The 22,661-nt window shown below is 40.2% G+C and overlaps 1 protein-coding gene across 4 annotated transcripts in view; it reads right to left on the reverse strand.

Moving 5' to 3' along the window:
• The window catches only part of CDC16 (cell division cycle 16), a 59,251-nt gene that overhangs the window by 17,111 nt on the left and 19,479 nt on the right, over positions 1 to 22,661 (reverse strand). For all 4 annotated transcript variants that reach the window (XM_006114539.4, XM_075918220.1, XM_075918205.1 and 1 more), the window contains 10 exons: positions 18,814 to 18,973; positions 17,911 to 18,005; positions 16,898 to 17,031; positions 15,686 to 15,765; positions 14,301 to 14,350; positions 12,515 to 12,588; positions 9,624 to 9,749; positions 7,447 to 7,599; positions 6,081 to 6,144; positions 4,779 to 4,840 (listed from right to left, as the gene is read on the reverse strand). In XM_006114539.4, the coding sequence (XP_006114601.1) occupies positions 4,779 to 4,840; positions 6,081 to 6,144; positions 7,447 to 7,599; positions 9,624 to 9,749; positions 12,515 to 12,588; positions 14,301 to 14,350; positions 15,686 to 15,765; positions 16,898 to 17,031; positions 17,911 to 18,005; positions 18,814 to 18,973 (998 nt within the window). The remainder of the gene's footprint in view (positions 1 to 4,778; positions 4,841 to 6,080; positions 6,145 to 7,446; positions 7,600 to 9,623; positions 9,750 to 12,514; positions 12,589 to 14,300; positions 14,351 to 15,685; positions 15,766 to 16,897; positions 17,032 to 17,910; positions 18,006 to 18,813; positions 18,974 to 22,661) is intronic.

Here is a 22,661-nt window from a genome sequence, read left to right on the forward strand (position 1 = left end):
TCTCGTGGAGTGCACCCGTGTAACTGTCGGTGGCTGACTGTTTCTCTGGGAGTATGCCAACTGTATTCATGTAGAAATCCATTTGGATATTTGCTGTTTGGAGACAGGTTGACCTCTGGACCCGTCTGCGCAAGACAGGAATAGTCTGGGTGTTCTTCAGAAGTCTTTTCTGCGTTCCAGGTAAAAGACTAATGCCCTGCATACATCCAGAGTATGCAGCACTTCCTGGTTGCTGTCCTCATGTGGTTTCAGGAAGAACACAGGTAGGTATATCGGTTTGTTACAATGGAATGAGGTAGGTATCTTGGGGAGGAATTTCAGATGGGTTCTAAGGACAACCTTGTCCTTGTGGAATACGATGTACAGTGGGTCCGCCATGAGTGCTGCTAACTCTCCCACTCTCCTGGCTGATATTATCACAATGAGAAAGGCTACTTTCATCGATAGGTGTAGTTGCAAGCAGATCGTGATTGAATCCAGCACGAGGTTCAGGTCTGGCTCTGGCACTGGCTCTCTATATGCAGTGGATACAGGTTTTGTATCCCTTTGCGGAATCTCTTAATGCACAGATGGGGGGAAAATGGAATACCCTTGTATGGATGGATGAATCGCTAATATAGCTAAGTGTATGTTGATGGAACTAATTGATAGTCCTGTGTCTAACAGGTGAAGGATATATTCTAGTACGTCAAAATCCCCACTGAGTGAATCCTGTGCTCGAGCCGAATTCCAGGCTGCAAAACTGGCCCACTTCTGCAGGTAAGTTTGTATAGTAGTGGGTTTCCTGGAATTAATTAGGATGTGTCTGACCTTTGAGACTGCATTAGCTCTTTGTGTGAGAGCCAACAAGTATTCAGGTTCACAGGTTTAGTATATATAGCCCAGAGTGTGGTATACGTCCCCTGTCTTGAGTCAGGTACCGGGGGAAACTTGTACGGCTGATGTGTGCTGAGTTGGAGTATGGTAGGGTACCAAATTTGTCTTGGCCAATTGGGGGCTATGAGTATGACCCTTGTTGCCTCCTGTTTGACCTTTATTACCGTTTAATGTATTAGAAGCATAGGTGGAAATGCATAAGCCAGTGGGAATTCCCAGTTATTGCAAACGCATCTCCGAGAGATTGTGGTCCAATGCCTGTCCTGGAACAACACTAGGGCATTTGGAATTGATGTGCATTGCAAACAAGTCTACTACAGGGTAACCCCATCTCCTGAAAAGGTTGTTTATGATAGATTTGTTGACTTCCCATTTGTGGTTCTGTGGGAATTGTCTGCTGCGGGCATCCGCTAGTACATTGTCCTTGCCTGGCAAATACATAGCGGTAGGTGTGATATTGTATATAATACACCATTGCCATAGTTTCATTGTTTCTGCACATAGGCTGTGAGACCTTGCACCTCCCTGCCTGTCTTTGTAATATATCGTTGCCGTACCGTTTTGTTGCGTACATTTTGAAGTCGTTGGGAGCATGCCCTCCTCACTGCTCTGAGCTCCAATACATTGATGTGAAGTCGGGACTCTTTGCATGTCCATTGTCCCTGTAATATCACACTCCCCATATGAGCTCCCCATTCCAGCAGTCGTGATAGTGACGGATGGTATTGGCATCTAAAATGGAAGTCCTATACAAATGTTGTTTGAGTCTGACCACCAATCTAGGGTGGCTTTGACCGGCCGGGCACATGGAGTATCTTGAGGAGCGTGTTGCGCCTGGGGTGGTACGTGGAGTGTTGCCATGCCTGCAACTGCCTCATATGTAGGTGGGCGTTTCAGACCACAAACGTAGACGCCGCCAAGTGTCCAAGTATTTGCAGGCATGTACATGCTGTGGTGCGTGTGCCACTCTGTACGGACACTATCAAGTCACGCATTCTCAACCATTTGTGGGTCAGCAGCAAGGCTATGCCCTGAGTGCAGTCCAACTGTGCCACTATAAACTCTAGCACAGTGGTCCCCAACCTTTCGAGGTTGTCGGGCACCAGGGGGCGTGGCCGTTCGCCCGCCAGGCGCCAGGGGCGGGGACACTTGCGCCCCGGGGCCGGCGCTCCCCCCGCCCAGCGCCGCGCGCCCGGCGCTCCCCCCGCCCAGCGCCGCGCGCCCGGGGCCGGCGCTCCCCCCGCCCAGCGCTCAGGGCCAGGCCAGCCCCGAGCACCTGGCGGGCGCATGGCGCCCGCGGGCACCGTGTTGGGGACCACGGCTCTAGCATCTGGGTTGGAGTGAGGGTGCACTTTTCCAAATTCAGTAGGAGTCCAAGTGTGTTGAATAACGCTCTTGTGGACTCCAGTGACTGCTCTGTGTTGCCATAGATAGATGACATGATCAGACAACCCTCGAGATATGGAATTACGTTTATTTGTTTTCTTCGCAGGTGTGCGGCTACCATGGACAGAACGTTGGGGAAAACTCTGTGGACCGTGAACAGCCCAAAGGGGAGCACCCTGTACTGATAGTGTAAGTCCTTGATGGTGAACCTAAGGAATTGTTTGTAGGCCTGATGAATAGATGCAAGAAAATATGCGTCCATGAGGTCATGCTCCTTTCTCCAAGGCAGGTATTATCTTTGACATCGTGACCATTGATACCTTGAACCGTTGATACTTGACAAACCGGCTGAATACACGTAGGTCCACCACCACCAGGGCTTCCACCACCCTAATTTCTTGACAGTTAGAAAGTATCGAGAATAGAATCCCCTTCTTCTATAGTGGCTCGGAACCTCCTCCATAGCGCCTAATTCTAGGAAGCGCTGCACTTCGTCCAGGAGGACCAACTCGTGAGAGGGGTCCCTGAAGAGGGACGGGCAAGGAAGGTGGGTTGGTGGAACTGCTGTGAATGGTATGCAGTATCTGGTTCATATTATTTCTAGGACCCATTGGTCCGAGGTGATGGATTTCCATGCTAGGTAGTATGCAGCGAGTCTGTTTCCAAATATTTGTTTGCTTGGTTGTACCTGTCCTGGAGAATCGGGGGCTTTTGTACCTTTGACCAAATCCTCAAATTTGCTGATGCGAGGTAGACACCTGGGTCAATGATTGCTCATTTGACTGTCTTCGTCAACTTTGTCGCATACGCTTTTTGTTCTCTCATGCTCTATGCTGTTGTGTATATCCTGATGTTCTGAACCTCTGGTTATATTGTTTGTATTGTTTCTTCTTGGCTCCAGGCAGCTGTATCCCTAATGTGCGGAGCATCGCCCGAATAGTGGTGAGTATGGTATAGATCCTAGTGTGAGGTCCGCCTCTGTCATGAACCTCAGTACCGGAGTGTGCAGAGGCATTGCTGTGTAGCTCCATACAGCTGCCTGCGTTGGTACTATTGGCGCTTTGAAGTGCATCAGTAACAGCGGTACCAAGCATTTGTTCAAGCACGGCATTCCACTGCTCTGCAGCTTGCCGACTTGCTTTCTCTTCCGCGGTACTGTGTTTCCCACTGGTACCACATTACTGTGTGGAGAGCTTGAAGTGTGGCCAGCAGCTCCGTGCTTCATATTAGGGTCATGGCTTTTCTTTAAGCTGGATCCCTTATCCTGCTTTTGGAAGCCCTGCCTGGTGGCATTCTTATCAGACTCCTTTGATTTTTTGTTTGCTAGAGGCTGAAGCTCAGTGGGGGATGGGGAGCATTTCGCTTCGCTCCAGGTCCTGCTCTCTAGCACACCCCTACAAGGGAGTGCTCCTACCCAAGTGGATTATCTCAGGAGAGGAGGGGATGAATGAGGCTGTGACTCAGCCATGTTGTGGTCCAAAAATAACAGTAGTTCTCTCGCTGCCTTAGAGCGTGGGGTGAGCTTTTGATAGTGTGGGCAGTGACTGATAGGATGGTCTTGCCCTACACAGGGCAGGCACTGTGTCCGTCTGCTGCTGCGATTGCCATCCTGGATCCTGTGCACCTTTTAAAGCCCAGTGATTCAGGCATAACAGGTTTTTGGGGGTTTTCCTTCGGGTGAGTGGGATGTGGCAGAAGTGTGCCACTTTGCCCGCTTTTCTTTCTGTTGGTATCCTTTTCTTTCTTTTTTTCTTGTTTTTTCCTCAGAGAGACTGACCAAGTGCAACCAATGCCGGCGGCGGTTGAGAAGGAACTGAGGGAACAGCTGCTGCTGCGTGTCTAATTGTCAGCCGGGGAGACTGCACAATAGCACACCATGTGCGGGCAGCCAGGGGACTGCTAGCAAAGATCTCCAGGCTGTGTGCACAATGGCACTGACACACCCTAAGTGGAGCACTCACGGGGACCTGCGAAGAAGAAAGTGTTCTTTTTTTTCCCCATGGTTAATCTGCAGTAAAGCTCTAGCGATAGGGTGAAAGATGGCTGTGAACCTTAAATTTGCTATTCTCAACAGTCATTCTGAAGTCCTTATGGCAAAACTGCCACTGGAGCCAGTGGAGAGTTTTGCTTCAGTAATAAGTCACATTCCGACCCAAGAAAGCAGTCTATACAGGAAGACCCTTACACTGATGTAAAGTCAGTTAAAATGTAGATCTGAGAAAATATGATTTAAATTTTATCAATAAAATAATTTTAGGACTTAAGAGTTTATATAAATTACTGCATATACATGAGGCATCCTTTGTCTGTTCACCATGTCCACATGCAGTGACATTGCAAGTGAATGTGCACAAACTGATTTAGGTGGCCTCATTCTGAGTTACAAGGCAGCCCCCTTTATACTGCTCCTATAGCATAAAGTCTTAGTCTAAATAAGCAATTGGTCTGGGAAGAACAAGGTTTTTGTAACATAGTAGGTAAATGTACCTTTAAAACATTTCAAATTTTCTACTTACTTGAGCTTTCTGCACACATGTCCCAAGTTGTTCAATAATGGCTCCCATTTATCAACTGTTACCTGCAAAATAATACAAACTTAATGTATTATGAATAATGCTGTACGAGCCCACAAAACTTGCGGAGTTTAAGTTCCCATCTTTTTTTTTTTTTGTTTTGACCATGCCAACAGGCTGTTTTGTCCAATGTTCGTTTTTTGCTGCAGCACCACGCAGGCTTTTTTTGTGTGTCACCTTCGGGGTGTTTTGTAGCAAATGCTGCATGTTTTGTCATGATTTTTTTTAAAATAAAGAACAGTCTCTCACTACAAATGAGACATTGTGGAGATCCAGACCTATACACAAATGCATACAAGTCTGTCCACTCCTTTTCAAAATTTCAGTACTTATCTCTCTTTCTCTTCGCTATTTTTACTGTTAGGGAGTTACAGAGTTCACCATCATGTATGATGATGGAAGGATTTCTTAACCAATCAAATAAAGAGAATATGCATGACCCCCCAATGATTGGAGAGGATGGGTGGTTGTTAAAATGAACAGTTAAAGGTGAAATAGACAAAAAAAAAATCTTGACATGAGTAATTACACATTTTAAAAATGTTGAATTAATGTTTCATTTTAAATTTAAAAAGTTAGGTGTATTTTGGGAATGACAAAAGAGCCATATTTAGTTTCGTACTGAGCCATATTTGGCTCTAGAGCCATAGGTTACAGATCCCTGCTACAGGATGTTGATGTTGGATACCTCTGAAGAAAGGATAACATTGCCATAAACATAGCAGACTAATATCCTAAGGGAAATTTCTTTCTGATCATGGTGTTTAAGCATCAGAAATGCTGTAACTGAAATAGCATAACTATAAACTGTATTCTTATTCCTATGCACATCTAAGCATTTAAAACCCCCCCGTAAGATATCTGCATCAACCCCTTAATACAGAGTTCCATATATGATTGGAGAATTCATATGGGAAGGATCATAGTCTAACAGTTAAGAGACACAAGTGGGAGTCAAAACTAGATTCTTCTCCTAGCTATGCCACAAGCACGTAGGACTACATTTTAAATCTGTTGCTTTTTAATTTCATGTGAAGGTTTGTTGTTCTAGGTATTATGGGAAAGGGTAAAAAGGAATGTCTGATAAGGATGATTCACAGTCTGCTCATTGGAGAGGACAATGCGTCAGAATATATTGCATTTATTCTAAGATTCCAAATACACATGGCAATATAATCTGCGGACCTGCAGTTTTAATATAGAGCTAACTGACATGACATTAAGTATGAATTAATTAAAAATCACCTCATTTCCAATAGCTTTAATTTTCTCTAGTGCATCAAGGAACCATTTTTCTGCAGTTTTCCAGCTAAAACAAGAAAAAAAACCTCACTTTACTATAATTACCGACAAAGTTTTTATCACAGTTTTGTCATTCAAGAGTCCATTCCTAAAAATATAGCTCTGTGGTTCTCACTGTGGGTTGAGACAACCTTTGAATGGGGGGTCTCCAAGGCTGGCTTAGACTTACTGGACCTAGAACTGAAATGCAAGCCTCACTGTCCAAGGATGAAAACAAAGGCCAATAGTTTCAGCCCTGGGCAGCAGAGCTCAGGTTGCAGGCCCCTTGCCTGGGAATGAAGCCCTTGAGCTTCAGCTTTGGTCCCTCTGCCCAAAGCTGTGAGGCTTGGACTTTGGCCCAACATTCAAGGCAGCGGAGCTCGTGAGGGCATAAGCTTTAGTCCATGCTCCTGGGGTCATGAAGTAATTTTTGTTGGCAGAAGGGGGTTGCAGTGCAGTAAATTCAAGAATCCCTGACACAGCTGAATAAACTGTATCAGAAAGAGAGAAAAAATATCATCTTTCACACTATTTATGCACAGCTAATTTCTTTCACATTAATTAAAAATGGTGAAATACAAGCAGTTGAAGGACAAACATCTTGCACATAAAGGTGCATGATCTTAAAGCCAAATTACAGAGCAAAAATTAAAATGGAGTGCAGCCCAGAAATGCATGTTAAATGCTCCCAATAACCAGTCTATGGATAGCAAACAAAGACAAAAAATTATTACAACTTTTAAAAAATTAGTTTCCATCTCTGGAATCATTTTGGTATTTCCTGGTTTGTCAAAAACAAAGAATGCTCCATGATATATTACAAATAGCATTTGAACACATGGAACCTCTTGTACATGTGAATGCTCATGCGATGCCTGGCTACTCTATATTTGTCTAATTATCAATTTTTTCCTAACTCAATCCCTTAAAACAGTGTTTCTCAAACTGTGCTCCGTGGAGCCCCAGGGCTCCGCGAGACATCTCCAGCGGCTCTGCAAGGTTGACAAACTGGAAACATCGATAGGTACAACACATACGGTGGACTGCTGGGGCTCCGCATACATTTTTATGCATGTAAAGGGCTCCAGTGCCCAAAAAGTTTGAGAACCGCAGCCTTAAAACATTAAACCAGATAAAATGCTCCATTAGCACAGAAATTAAATTTGACAAGTAAGAGTTTAGGATGAACACTAACTATAATCATAAGCAGTTTCTTCTTTTCTAACTCAAAATAAGTCCTTTAATAAAAAGAAAATATATGCTACTACATTACATTTAGGAAGAGAATACACTTGAGTAGTATTGTCTTTATCGCCTTTTGCACACTTACTCTCCATTTTGAAATGCAACCACTCCAACTTCATGCATAACAAAGGGATCCTCAGGTGCAATGCTTAAGGCTTGGCTGAAAAATCTTTCAGCTAATTTTGAATTGTTGGTCAAACCATATTCTAGTCCAATATAGAGCATTGGCAAATGACAGCTGTTAAAAAAAAGGAAGTTTCATTTACATAAGTTTCATATACATTGCATGTAGGTATTTAATAACTTGCAGAAATCTTAAAAAGCATTTCAATTTAATTGTGAGATATTTTGTATGTACATCTTAAATTAAATTAAAAACTTTAAATAAACAGGTTACCTGGTAGTAATTGTGGTTATGTTCCCACTTGGATCCCACTTATAGTGTCCATTAGGGATGTTAAAATGAGGTTATTTTACTAATCGAGTAGTTGAGAGACTTTTTATTGACTACTCGATTAGTTGATAGGCAGCCAGCTCCTGCCAGCCAGCTTGTGCCAGGACCAAACCCCATTGAGGCTTTGCAATTTAAAAGGCAATAGGAGCTGGGCAGCCTACTCCCTCCCGCTCCAGCTTCTTCTGCGTTTTAAGTAATTGCAGAGCTGCAGAGGGGTTTGGTCCCGGCATGAGCTGGGCCTGAGCCAGGCTGCCTGCCCAGCCAGTAGCAGCCCCTGCCCGCTGGAAGTCCCAGTGGGGAGTTGGGACACCCTCCCCCCCAGACAGGAGCTGCTGCTGTAAAGCAGTCTCTGTCTGTGGAGGGTCCCAACACCCTGCTGGGACCCCCTGTGCACAGGGGCTGCTACATCTCATTGAGGCAGCAGCGCAGGGTGGAGACAACGGCACCGTGGAGTTGGTGCTGGGGGGAATTGGCTTTTACCAGTTCCTGCTTTAACCCCCCTTGCTGCCTCTGATATAGAGGCGGAGGGGGAGGGGAAAGAGGGGAATGCGATCAGTCAATTCAACTACTCTTTTACATCCCTAATGTCCATGTCCACCAGTACAAGAGTTCAAAATATTTTCACTAGCAGTGTCCTTTAGGTGTAGTGCATATACCCTTTAGGCCTTGCTCATCTCTTCTCCCTCTCTTCCCCACCCCTTCCTGGGCACAGCAACAACCACTACCACTCAGTTCCTTCACTAACCAACATCCCCTTTCATAAAATTCTGAGCTACGGAGATGGGTTGTGGGATGCACATGTGCAGAACTTCTTGAGGAACAACAGTTGCTATCAGGTAAGTTACCTTTCTTCTTTGAGCTACTGCACATGCAAATCCCACTTATGGTGATAAGCTAGCAATCATCTTTAAAGAGGTGGGCGCTGAGACTTATCTGAAAAGAGATTGCGAAAGTTCTTCCAAAACAAGCATGAGATCTTGAAGCAGGTGACTAAAATAACATTTTTTAAACTTATGAGCTGAAGACCAGGTAACCATTCTACATATTTCTGATAAGGGACCCTGACTCAACTAGATGTAGCATGCATTCTAGGGGAGCAAATTTGGATAGCTGATGGAGGACTCCTTTTACTAATATCATAAGCAGTTCTAATACAGACACCTATTTTCAAAGTATTTATGAGGAAACAATCATCCCTTTTAATTTACTACTATAAGCAACAAGGAGTCTCGAAGTTGTACAAAAAGATCTAGTTCTATCTAGGTAATTATTACTAGGAATCCTTCAATGATAGCAGAGCAGCTGCATAATTTGATAGAGGTTCAAAAAGAGGGAGGGGAAAGGTCAATAAATTCAGGGCTTTTTTTTTTTTTTTTTTTTCCTTAAGTCCCATATTGGAGTGATCATTCTCATGGGAAGAAAAACATAGACAAACCTAAGAGCCTTTGGTGAGGAACCTTGTCAAAGGCTTTCTGAAAATCTAAGTACATTCTGCCCAGTGGATCATCCGATTCCATATGGTTGTTGACCCCTTCAGAGAATTCTAGTAGATTGGGGAAGCATGTTTTCCCTTTACAAAAAACTTGTTGACTCTTCCCCAATAATCATGGTCATCTTTGTGTTTGGTAATTCTGTTCTTTACTGCTGTTTCAATCAGTTTGCTTAGTACTGAAGTTTCCATCTGAGTTATTTTCTTAAGTATGTTTTTACCAATGAATGAAATTATGGAGGTTAATAATAACGGAATATTCATAAATGGATAGTTTTTTTAAGCCTTTCAGAATTGTATCCTATGTAAAATAACATACCCTTTCATTAGCTGGGCTGCTGTGAAGTAAGCAGCCATTGCTTGGTCATGCTCACTCTCAACTGCAAATGAATGTCCATATGCTATCCAAGCTGGTCCGTAAGTTCTCTCAAGTGTAGTGGCTTTGCTGAAACACACAAGCAGATCAAGACATTATAGCTACATCTGAAATTGTATTCATCTTATGGAACACATAAGCACTAAGACTGCAGAAGTATAAAACAGCTTGTGTACTCATAATAAATTTGTGCTTATCCAATTAGTGTGTAACAAAGAAATTTGTCTCAAAGTTTATCATGCTGGTGAAAGCTTACCTTTTGACACAAATTATTTGACATTTTAAGAGAATGTATTATTCTCAAACTGATTTTAGGAAATTTCTAAACTATATTATTTAGATAGTGGTGGTAAGTGCATGCAGTGAAATACCAAAGGTAAACTGAAAAACTAAATCCTTGCTGTAAGGAACTAACAATTAGACAGTGGGAATGCATGCAAAAGAGGTATTTGGTTTATTTTATAACTACACAAAATCTTAAAGCAGGGGTCTACTATAATTGTTTTTCTGTTGGCATCTTTGCTTTAAGACAGGGGTCTCAAACTCTCAGCCCAGAGTCCTGGCCAGGATCCCAGGCCAGGACTAGCCCATGGGCCAGGAGTATGAGACCCCATCTTAAAGCAAAGATACCAACAAAAAGCCAACAGAAAAACAGTAACATTAGAAAATCCATCTCTATTAATGCAGTGTAAACATTAAGCATGTGAAAATGGAAAATGGTAATGTCAAATTATGAAGTTTTGTTGTATTTAGGCAACATCAACACTATTATTTATGTTGGCAAAACTTTTGTCACTCAGGTATGTAAAAGAATCCACCCCTGAGTAATGCAAGTTTTGCTTGCATAAGCACTTGTGTAGTAACTGCCACTCATTAAGACGGTTTTATTATGTTGATGGGAGAGCTTTTGCTCTTCAGCATAACACAGCTGTATTGATACAGCTGTGCTGCTGTAAGCTTGTAAGTCTAGACACAGAAAATATTTCCACACACAGACTATGTGACTGCAAAAGTCTGGGCTTGCTTAATGCAAGTCTATTATTTTCCATTATAGGCAGCTATCCTGCCTAGGAAAGAAAGTGACCACCACCAAAAAGACACCAAAGCTGCAATTTAGGCTCATCAACTTAGATAATCTACCAGCTATTGTTCCATGGCTGTGGATCAATAGCATCCATACACTAGATCCCACAACAGGGGCAAGCATGATCAGAGTGAATGGAACGTCTCAGTTTCTGCACATCAGAGACTCAGGCCCTATTTAAGAACAGAGACTTTGTGAAGGGGGGCAACCATCACCAAAAAACAGACATGAAGGAGACAGGTAACTGGATGGATTCTGCCCCAGCTTGAAACACTGAAAAATTTCAGATTCACAGAATAGGTGAGGGTTCATCCAAGGACTTTTTTTTCTTTTTTAATAAACTACACACTCAAGTGCTTTAAAAATAAATTCTGCGGTTGAGAAACAACTTTCCTGTGTTCCTTGCTTTCTTGACACTGTGTACGGAAAGGGGTTAAATTAGAAGTATAGAATGCCCAGAGCTCAGGTGGAACCGTGTGCGTGCGCGTGCGTGCGCATTATCCCACATCCCAAGGAAGGCCATCTGATAAGATGCTCAAAGCTGAGAATATATTCTAGAGAGTTCCAGAAAAATCACTAGGATTAGAACTAGTTGGAATGGGAGTAGGGATGTAAAATTTTGATAAATTGGTTAATCAAATAGTCGATGCAATTTGCATCAACTATTCGATAAGGGTGCCTTCTTGAAGTGTAGCAACATCCCTGGAGGGACTCAATCCCTGCTGGCCCATGCTCCCCGTGGCATTTCAAAGCGGCAGCCTGGGGTCAGTTGGAGACACTAAATCCCCAGTTGACCCCAGGCTCCATACAGCGCTGCTGCTTTTAAATGCTGCAGGACTTCATGGAGCCTGGGGTCAGTGAGGGAGTCCCCAGCTGACCCCAGGCTCCACGTGGTGCCGCTGCTTTGGAACGCCATGTGCGGCCTGAAGCCAACTGAGGACCCCTGGCTGCACGTGGCATTTCAAAGCAGCAGCCCAGGGCTCCATGCGGCAATGCCGTTTTGAAGCACTGTCTCTGCTGTCCCCCTTGCTGCCTCTTTCTAATAGAGGCAACAAGGGAAGGGGAAGCAACTAGTTGAGTAGCGTATTGACTATCTGATAAGCATTTGCTTATCAGATAGTCAACTAGCTGTTCACATCCCTAACTGGGAGTAAATGAGATCCAGTGACTAGATTCAACTGCAACAGGTGACCATATCCCCCATATGAGCCCAGTTTGTAACAAAACAGTTTTGATTGATTACCATATAAAAACATTGCTATATATAAGGCTGTGTCTAAACTTACACTTCAACAACAAAAGTTCTGTCGAGCATAGATGCTTAAAATACTCTGCCCTCCCACACCCGTGAACAAGGTTTTGCCGCGGCAAGTGCATGTGTAAATGTTGCTTTGTCAGCAGGAGAGCTTTCCTGATGACAAAGTGAAACCTGCTTGTGGACAGTGGAAGTATTTTGTGGGCAAAAATGCCAACAAAAAGCATTCACATGTACATACTTTTAGCAACAAGCCTTGTTGCTAAAAGCTGAGTAATATAGACACACCCCAAGAAAGGCTAGACTCAGAGGAAGTAAAACAGACAGGATTTCTAGGTTTCTGTAATTACATTTATTTACAATGAATTCTTGCTAATACTTTTATAGTTAACCATTCTTTATTTGAAAGTTAAATCCTGAATAATATTTTCCTAACAAGTCATAAGCAATACACTAATAAATCTAATTTTATTATATATGAAATTAAGTTTTTACCTGAGATATCTTCTGGCATGTTCATTCTTGTGACCAACCATGAGATAATAACATCCTACTGCAAACCATGAGACCTAAACATCAATTTCAAGAGAGCAATACTAAGAGTACAGCAGATGATAAAAATGCCTCTCATCAACAAATAACGATACAGAACAGGGATAAGACAACACTCAAGGTATGTCTAGACTACATGCCTCTGGCGACAGAGGCATGTAGATTAGGCTACCCAGCATAGGAAAATGAAGCGGTGATTTAAATAATCGCCGCTTCATTTACATTTAAATGTCTGCCACGCTGAGCCGATCAGCTGTTTGTCGGCTCAGCGCAGTAGTCTGGACGCTCCGCAGTCGACATCAAAGGCATTTGTCAACCTCCCCGGTATGCACCTATCTCCCAATAAGGAATAATGCAGTTTTAAGTTAATCAAATACATTTTTACACAAAGGGTTTTAAATTACTTAGCAAATTGCTCCAAAAGATGAAGACCCTCATCAACATAAAATATTGAAAAAAAGTTAGTTAGATAATATTTCTGAACATGTCTTCTGACGATAATAATTTTATACTCCAAAGGACAATCCTATGACTTAACCAACCAAAAAATGGGTACTTAAGAACAATTTTCACCTTCTCTCTCAGCTTCATGTAACATGAACACTCTAATTCACTACATTTTCCCTTCTTCTCCCCTCCTCCCATTTATTTTCGAACTGGACTTTTAATACTCCATTCATCTGAAGAAGTGAGTTGTACCCATGAAAACTCATGATACCATCTACATGTTTTGTTCTTCTTAAAGGTGCTGCGAGACACTGTTATTTTTTAAGTTTTTCCAATTACAGACTAACTCAACTACCCATCTGAAGCTTTTGAATATTCTTTTAGTTACTCAAGCTAAAATAATGTTAGTCATTTTAAAATTATCTTTTTTAAAATTTAGCTAGAGTATTTGTTTTCATGACCTCTATTAGTGGTAAATTCTACAAGCTGAATATATTTTATAGAAAAATTCTTTTTATTCTAAATGAATTATCAATTTAATGAAATTAGGGTAGGTTTGAACTAGCGGGGTAATGTATGCATACCGAACTTGCTAATGAAGCCTGGGATTTGAATTTCCCGGGCTTCATTAGCATAAAGCCGGCGCCGCCATTTTTAAAAGCCGGCTAGTGCGAACCCCGTGCCGCGCGGCTACACGCGGCACGGGCTAGATAGTTCGAACTACGTGGAACGAGGAGTACAGATAGTTCGGAATGGCTACGTAGTTCGAACTATCTAGCCCGTGCCGCATGTAGCCGCGCGGCACGGGGTTCGCACTAGCCGGCTTTTAAAAATGGCGGCGCCGGCTTTATGCTAATGAAGCCCGGGAAATTCAAATCCCAGGCTTCATTAGCAAGTTCGATATGCATACATTACCCCGCTAGTTCAAACTAGCAGGGTAGTGTAGACATACCCTAATTTCATTAAATTGATAATTCATTTAGAATAAAAAGAATTTTTCTATAAAATATATTCAGCTTGTAGAATTTACCACTAATAGAGGTCATGAAAACAAATACTCTAGCTAAATTTTAAAAAAGATAATTTTAAAATGACTAACATTATTTTAGCTTGAGTAACTAGACATACCCTAAGTGTGTAGGACAAAAAATAAATTAACTATTTCCATCCTGATTCTGAAACTCTGGTTGCTCAAATTGATTATTAAATTACAATTTCTGTTGCTTTTACTTATGCAAAACTGGAGGAATGTGTCGTATAGGGACCTATAACAACAACTTACAGGATTATTTGGGTACAAATCCACCAATTTATGAGAAAGATAGAATAGCTCTGTATGGATAGAAAAAAAAAGAAAGAAAATTAAAGCGTGTCAACACATTAACACACATTTTAGCCAATATACTTTTAGAAAAGTACCATTAACTCATCTTATAGTACAAGTTAGTACACTAACTCAAACATTCCATTCTTTAAAGACAAGATAACTTGACCTTTACATGTTCATCTTTTTCTTTTTAAAATTTGGAACATTATACTATTCATAGTTACTTTGCATTTAAACAGAAAAAAATTAGTTTGTGAAGAGAAGGGTATAAGAGAGAATGTGAAGTCAGGTTTATGGTTCCTTAGGTACCCTGGAAAATCTCAGCCTAAATACCTCAAAATCTTTAAAAGAAATTTAGAATTCCATTCAAAGCACTTGGCATTGGCTACTATTCTATGACCGGACACTGGGCTAGCTGGACCATTGGTCTGATCCAGCATGGTGATTCTTATGTTCTTAATATAGCTATGAACAATACAGAATATTTACCAATTGCTATATTTACATTTTCAAATGGCTTACAAAATATATCAAAAACTAAAAAGTTCGTTTGCTTATAACTAAAAAAGTTACTAGTGCTGTTTTGTTTCTAATAGGAACCTTAAAAAATTAACTTGAAGCTTCAGAAATGTTGCTTCAAAATTAATATGCTAAAATATACTAGAAAACAAAAGCTAAAGAAGGTTTTAAAAATTGAATCTGGAGTTTATACAGGCTTTTTTAGGTAAAAAGGTGCTATGTAGTAAAGTTTGCAAAAATGTTTTTGTCGTGACTGAATTACTTTAAGTCAAACAGTTTTTGAACAATAAAGCTTATGTGGTATAACAAGAAATCATACTACATTTTGCATACTGTGTGACAGCATAATATTTGTTTTCCAGACAAAGTACATAAACTGGAGTGCTCCTTCATTATAATTCTCTTTGACATAAGAGATAGTGCTTGCAATACACCTTATGTGTTATTTTCCAAGCTGTTGAACACATGGCAGACATTAAGCAATAATAGTTTAGCTCAAAGTAGTAACTCATGGGTTACATATCTCAATGCACAGAGAAGACAGATAAAGGTTACAAGAGTATCATTTCCCTGTACAGCTCCCCAAATCCTTCTTGTGAGGGTTTTCCCCTTTCCCTCCCAGTTCCTGGCCATCTGGTAGAAACGGCGTGCAGAGTCAGATATTTTCTGCTGGTTCAAATCCAGGAGCTGTTGAACAACCTTGGTTTTACTTTTCAAGGCTACTCTAAAGACAGTAGGAAAATTATCTTAGTGTCCTTTAAAATAAAAATATATATTTGACTACGGTCTTATTGCAAGTTCAGTCAATTAATATTTCTCACCATTTGCTTTATTCAGCTCCACGAGCGTCCCTATATGTACAGGTAAACAGTTTGCATGGAAGGGATCTTTTTCCATTACTCTAAAAAACATAAAACAGCAAAGATTATTACAAAAAAAAGCATAATAAAGCCACAATAGAACAAATTTAACAAGAAATTCTGAAAGATGGAATGGACATTAGGAAAACTGAATACAATTTGCACTATATTTCCCCCCAAAGTTAGTTAATGCAACATAGACAAAAAATACATATCAATCTGTCAGACCCACATCCTCCAGATGCAACATGAGAAACCTAATATTTTCTCTTTTACTCTCTACCCTGCTCAAATGGCCTTGCACCATGACAACCATCTCTCAGATGAACAGGAATGAACAGCACCTTTCCACAGATCCCTTCAAATCAAAGGCACTATTTTTTAGATAACACCCATGAAAAGGGAAATTCCAAATCAGGTTTTAAATTGCAACAGTTTAGTTTCCTTCATTCAAATATCTGAGAGCATGGAAAATGCCTCTACAATGTCCCAGAGTCTTTCATTGTAGGAAGCCCAATGTTTTGCAAGGATTCAGACTTCTGAGACTTTCAACCACAAAGACTAAAGAATTTGACTCAACTTTCCTTCTTTAAAAAAGGCAGCTGGACAAATTCCTGTGTAGTTGACAATGCATCCTGATGTTGAGAGGGTGATAGGTGGGAAGAAGATAAACATAATGGGTGAAAGCCTGGATCCACTAAACTCAATAGAAACTTTGCTATTTGCATCAATGTGGCCATGGTTTCGCTCTGGGTGCTGTACTTCCAAACAGGGCCTAATATTATGTTCTTACAGTATTCCAAAACTTGCTAATACTGGACTCAAAGTTATATCCCATATTGGCAATGTCTTGGCTTGGTTTAGCCACCCAAAAGATATAATATATTTTAAAATAAAAGATAAAACTTTCAAATCTTAATTTTATAAAACCAATATTTTAAGAGTACTCACATGGAAGACAATGTAGGTTTTAATATAAGGCAGCAGTATGTAATGCTAAGCAATTTGCTTTGTGCCATACAGTTAAAAAATAATAAGACAATATTAGTTTTTAAATGTATATTTTGCAAGCTGAGTCAATAACATATTTGAGTGAGTTTATTTCTGTATGCCACCTGAAAAGTAGCAAAAATGAAATTATACATAAATATCAAAGTTGCTTCATGTACTTACACAGAAGTAAGCTTGTAGCACATTTTGAAGTCACAGTTATAATAATGCCTTTCAGCTAAGGACACTACTACATCCAGATTGTCTTGAAGACCATCTACAGATTCAGGAATTATTGTTTCACTTGGCTTATTATACTGAAAAACATAAGTGTAACACACATTTTCTTATTTTATATGTTTGAAATTCAGAAAATAATTTAAGGACCAATGCTTTTTCTAAACCCCAAATTATGACTCCATATAAAAGCCTCTATGGAGTATAAAATTAATTTTTAGTAATGCATTTCTTGACACAATTAGCACAAACAACATCCAAAAATGAAAGACGGTATTTAACTGTCAGAATTTGAAGGGCAGTGTCTGAAAATGACACAATGCTGTAAGTGTCATAGCACTAACTGCTTCATGCTGGCCAATGCTATAGTGTTATCTCCAGAAGAAAAGCACTTCAGAAGTAATACATTAGGGCTACGTCTAGACTACAAGCCTCTTTCAAAAGAGAACGTCTAGAATACAAGTAGTTTTTTTGAAAAAGTGAGCCGCTTTTTCGAAAGAGAGTCTAGACGCTCTTTCGAAAAAGCACAGTTTGCATGCATTAGCTCCTTTTTTCGAAAGAGTACTTTCGAAAAAAGGCGTTATTCCTCATACAACGAGGTTTATCGCGACTGAAAAAACTGCCGCGTTCTTTCGATTTACTTTCGAAAGAACGCGGCTGCAGTCTAGTTGCAGGTGAAGTTTTTTTGAAAAAAGGTTACAGGTTTTTTTAAGAAAACCTGTAGTCTAGACACACCCTTATAGTCAGCCATCAAGTAACTATGTAAAATACATTAATGGAAATGTGTATGAAACTGTTACACACTTCTTTCTATTAATGAAGAATTATTATGGCCATTTGGTTACAACACAATTAAAACCATAAAAGAATTTTAAAATTATGATATTATGGACAAAACCAGATTTATATGATATTTACATATGAAGTCAAAATTTCCATAAGATTAATCAGATTTTTACCTTTTTCAGTTTGTTCTCAAACAGAAAATGGAGCAATTCTTGCTCCTCTTCTGTACACTGTTTACCAAGAGGAAGAGATTCAAGAAGTTCTTTTTCTGTATAAATTTTAAAAAGAGATTGCAGTAACCAAAAAAATTCAACAGGTTATAAAGAACTAATTTTCATTGAACTCAAAGGCTGTGAAAAATTGTGATGTTCACTCTAATTACCCCCCCCCCACACAAAATCAGCACAATACACGAAATATTGAGAGATATGGAAGTAAATGACTCAATTCTCTTTGTTTTCAGTCACTTTCTACAATTCTAAAGTTAAACATAGAGCACATACCACAGCCTACTATTTTAAACTTACTCTGTGAGCTAAGGTTGCTCAACGAAATGCAAAATGTTGTCTACAGCAAGAATTTACAACATTTTGGCATTCACAATGCCAAATCTAACTGTGGTTTCTTGCCAAAAGCAACCCTAATTCCAGAATCATTTATTGCTTAAAAAGACTGGGATTGGGATCACCTTAAAAAAAATCAACTCTGGTAGGGAGCACTAGGGCTGCTGGAGTGCTGGTTAGGATCTCAGGATGGGAGGGGAGAGTTTATCTTGCTCCTAGCACATGCAGGATTTTATTGATTGTCAGTTAACTCAGTGGTCATACCCTCATGATCCACCCATTGGTTGTGCCCAACAAGTTGAGAAACACTGGTGATTATTTTTGCTGAAACCTACTGCTCAAATGATTAACTGCTTTTTCACATTTAATATAACCAAAGAGTTGCTGACATTTGGGCATGAAATATTCTCTCAAAATAATTTTAAACCGACTCATTTATTTACTGGACAAAATGTATGGTAAAACTGGAGATGATTTTATTTGTATTTGAGAAACAAACACTGCTGTCCAAACCTTCTTGTGCTGTTAGCATATGATGTGATGTTAAAAGGTCAAATGCTTCAAAGCAGTAAACATCAAGCTTCAAGGCTTCTTTGTAGCTGTATGTTGCTAGGGTTCTATTATCCAGAGCATCATAGATCTTCCCTCTCAAAAGGCAAATAGAACTCTTGATCTAGTGATGGAAAAGCAGGGCTGGAGGTCAGACACTGAGTCAATGTACATAATTTGGTTTTGAGCACAAATGAAATGGACTACCTGAAAAGTAAAAAGCATTTCATATATGATGGAACCTGTTTTTTTTTAAATACTGTTTTGTTAATAACAATATTGTATAACAATCTAAAACCAAAATCAATACTACATTAAGCTTTTTACAACCAAGAACTGGTTAAATATATGAATTAAGAAATAAATTATCCAAGTAGAGATGACAAAAAGCCAAAATAATTTAAAAAATATTTTAAAAAGTCATTTTGGACAGAGACCAGTAATGGAAATAGCTCTGATACAAGCTTTAAATTAATATTGCAAAAAAACAATGAATAGTCTAGTAGCACCTTAAAGACCAACAAAATATGTAGATGGTATCAAGAGCTCTTGTGGACACAACCCAATTCTTCAGATGACTGGAGTATTAGAAGTCCAGATCCAAGAATAAATAAGGAAAGGGGAGAGGGGAAAGAAAAAAAAAAAGACTAGACATCTCTATAGGAAAGAATTAATGGACACAAATCAGATATCCGTAAAGGCAATACACAGAAACCTGTTGGAGAACACTTTAACCTGCCTGGGCACTCATTAATGGATCTCCAAGTCACTGTGTTGTTTCAGGCCAATTCCACAAGCCAAATAACACAGGGAACCTTGTAACTTCATTTACAAATTTAATTCTTATGCGAATGGAATGAACAGAGACATGGGCTGGCTCGCATACTACCTCCCACAGCCTAATGACTTAACTGACCAACCAAACAATGGAGGTGCTAATTGTTCTTATCAGCTTCTTGTAACTACTTGAACAATCTACTCACTGTCTCTTTTTTTTCCTTGTTCCCCTTTCCTTTCCTTATTTATTCTTGAATCTAGACTTCTAATACTCCAATCATCTGAAGAAGTGGGTTGTGCCCATGAAAGCTCATGATACCATCTACATTTTTTGTTAGTCTTTAAGGTGCTACTAGAACTAGACTATACGTTGTTCTTTTAAGTTTTTCCTGTTACAGACTAACTCGACTGTCCCTCTGAAGCTTTTGATAATATTGCAAGGATCATCCCAATGCTGATCAGGTACTTCTAGACGAGAGTTCTGTTCCCTTCTCTGCCACAGATTATAAGACTCAGAATGCAGGTCTACCAACTCAGCTTCAAAGCATTCAAGCTATATCACTAAAAAAAAGCTGAGTAAAGATGGCACATCTGGCTGAAGCCCACTATTGTCCCTAGGCTTCAGCCCCTAACCTCCAGTCTGAGGGTATGTCTAGATTGCACCCCTCTGCCGGCAGAGGGATGCAGATTAGGCTGGGCGAAATTGCTAATGAAGTGGTGATTTAAATATCCCACACTTCATTAGCATAAAAATGGCTGCAGCTTTTTTCCGGCATGGAGCTTTGTTGGAGAAAAGCGGCAGTCTAGAGGCTGAGCTATCACTGAAGAAAGCTTTTTCTGATAGATCCTGTATATGAGGATACGTTTTACAAAGCATAAGGGCTCTATCGGAAAAGGCTTTCTTTAGCGATCGATCAGCCTCTAGACTGACGCTTTACTCTGACAAAGCTCCGTGCCGAAAAAAAGCAGCGGCCATTTTTATTATAAAGAAGTGTGGGATATTTAAAACCCAGCTTCATTAGCAATTTCGCCCAGCCTAATCTGCATCCCTCTGCTAGCAGAGAGGTGCAGTCTAGACATACCCTGAGCGTCTACACAGTTATTTTTAGTACTGACGTGTCAGGGCTGTGAGGCTCAGACTCACTGTTGTGCCAGTCACTTATTGTTCAGATGCTTCCCTTGTCCCTGTTTCAGTTCCCATCTGCATAAATTAACATAACAGTACAGTGATGTTGAGGCTAAAGGCATTAAAGATTGTGAGATGTTAAGACACTGAGGTGATAAGAACTATGTAAGTATCTAAAACAGAATTATGATGACTGCTACCAACCAGCTGCTTCTGTAATAAATAGGGTCCTAATAAATTCCCGGCCCTGAAAAATGAATCATGGACCATGAAATCTGGTCTTTATGTGCTGTTACCCTATACTATACAGATTCCACAGCAGGAGACCAGCATTTTCAAATTGGGGATCTTGACCCAATATTGCTACCCTTACTTCTGTGCTACCTTCAGAGCTGGGTGGCCAGGGAATGGCGGTTGTTGGCCAGTGCCCAACTCTGAAGTCACCACCCTGGAAGTAGCAGCACAGATGTAAGGGTTGCAGTACCACACGCCCCTTTCCATAATAAGCTTGTGATCTCCCCCACATCTCCTTTTTGGGTCATGATCACTATAATTATACCACCAAGAAATTTCAGATTTAAATACTGAAATCATTAAATCTATGATTTTTAAAATTCTACAACCATGAAATTGACCAAAATGGGCCATGAATTTGGTAGGGTCCTAGTAATAAATCTAACCAAAGCCGTTATCAGGTGTTGAGAAACCAGAACATCATAACCTTGTGATGACTTTACTAAATTGTGAATCCTATGCACTGGAAAAAAAAAATCAATCAGTTAGGTAACGGTGACTTTCATTTTATTAAACTCCACAGCTTAAGTAAATATGGAATAATTCTTTTTATTTTAGTCTTTGTCTAATTTCAAAATTTGCAGGGTTTAGGCAAAAGTGAAAAGAAAGTCTAATCCCAATCCTCCAGACTCCATTTTTGTGTGTCTCTTCCTTATCTTAACAGATTTCTAAGCAGCAAGTGTTAAAGAAAGAATAATTTTGTTGTTAACCACAGGATTTGGAACCACGCTAAAACTGTCAGAGTTTAAGAACACAAGGGACCTCCTGTATATGATAGGCCACCACTTGCATGCTAAACCCTACAACTAAAATTAGAGTAACATAACACAAATTGTATTAACTTTTCAGTTTCTTGCGAAACTTATTAGTACCAGAAGCAGTGGAGCTACATTTGTCAGTCAAGAGGATGGCATGTTCTATGTTCACATCTGAAAAATTATCACTGAAACTACAATGAAAATTAAATCTTAAATCCTAAAGAAGTTAACAGTTCAGACCATGATGGTACTCCAGCTTCCCAACGGCAATTTCCTACTTGCAACTGTAAGCAGGTAAGTGATTTTTAATGCTGATATTTAAAAGTCAGCCTACACTTGGTATTTTATGCTTTAAATTCACATGCTACCTTTATCCAAATTAATATTTAAATGGAGTCAAACCGAGATTAAGGTCAGGTATGGTATATACTGAAAAAATTAGGTCAACCTATGTTGTTTAGAGGCATGAAAAATCAATCTTTGCACGAGGCAGTGAAGTCAATCTAACCCCTGTTATAGACAGTATTAAGTTGATGGAAGAATTCTCCATTGACCTACCTACACAGATGCGAGGGCAGCTCCAGTTGGGGTTGTGTGTAGAGAAACAATTTCTGAACCTCCTTGCAGTTTTTTGGGGAGACAGGTCCCCCTCAAATTATGCCCATGCCTAGATACTTCCTCTCAAAGCAAAACAATTGACTATACTGGTGGGTAAACCCCTCTATTGCTGTAGCTAGTGCCTACACTGAGTCTACAGCAGTGCAGTCATAACTCTGTGGTTAAATTCCTAATGAAGACACAGCCGAGAGTTTCTCAAACTGTGGGTCGCTACCCCCAGGAGGGTCAAAAGCAACTTA

The sequence above is a fragment of the Pelodiscus sinensis genome, chromosome 1, assembly GCF_049634645.1.
Source record: "Pelodiscus sinensis isolate JC-2024 chromosome 1, ASM4963464v1, whole genome shotgun sequence".
Taxonomy (NCBI): Eukaryota; Metazoa; Chordata; order Testudines; family Trionychidae; genus Pelodiscus; species Pelodiscus sinensis.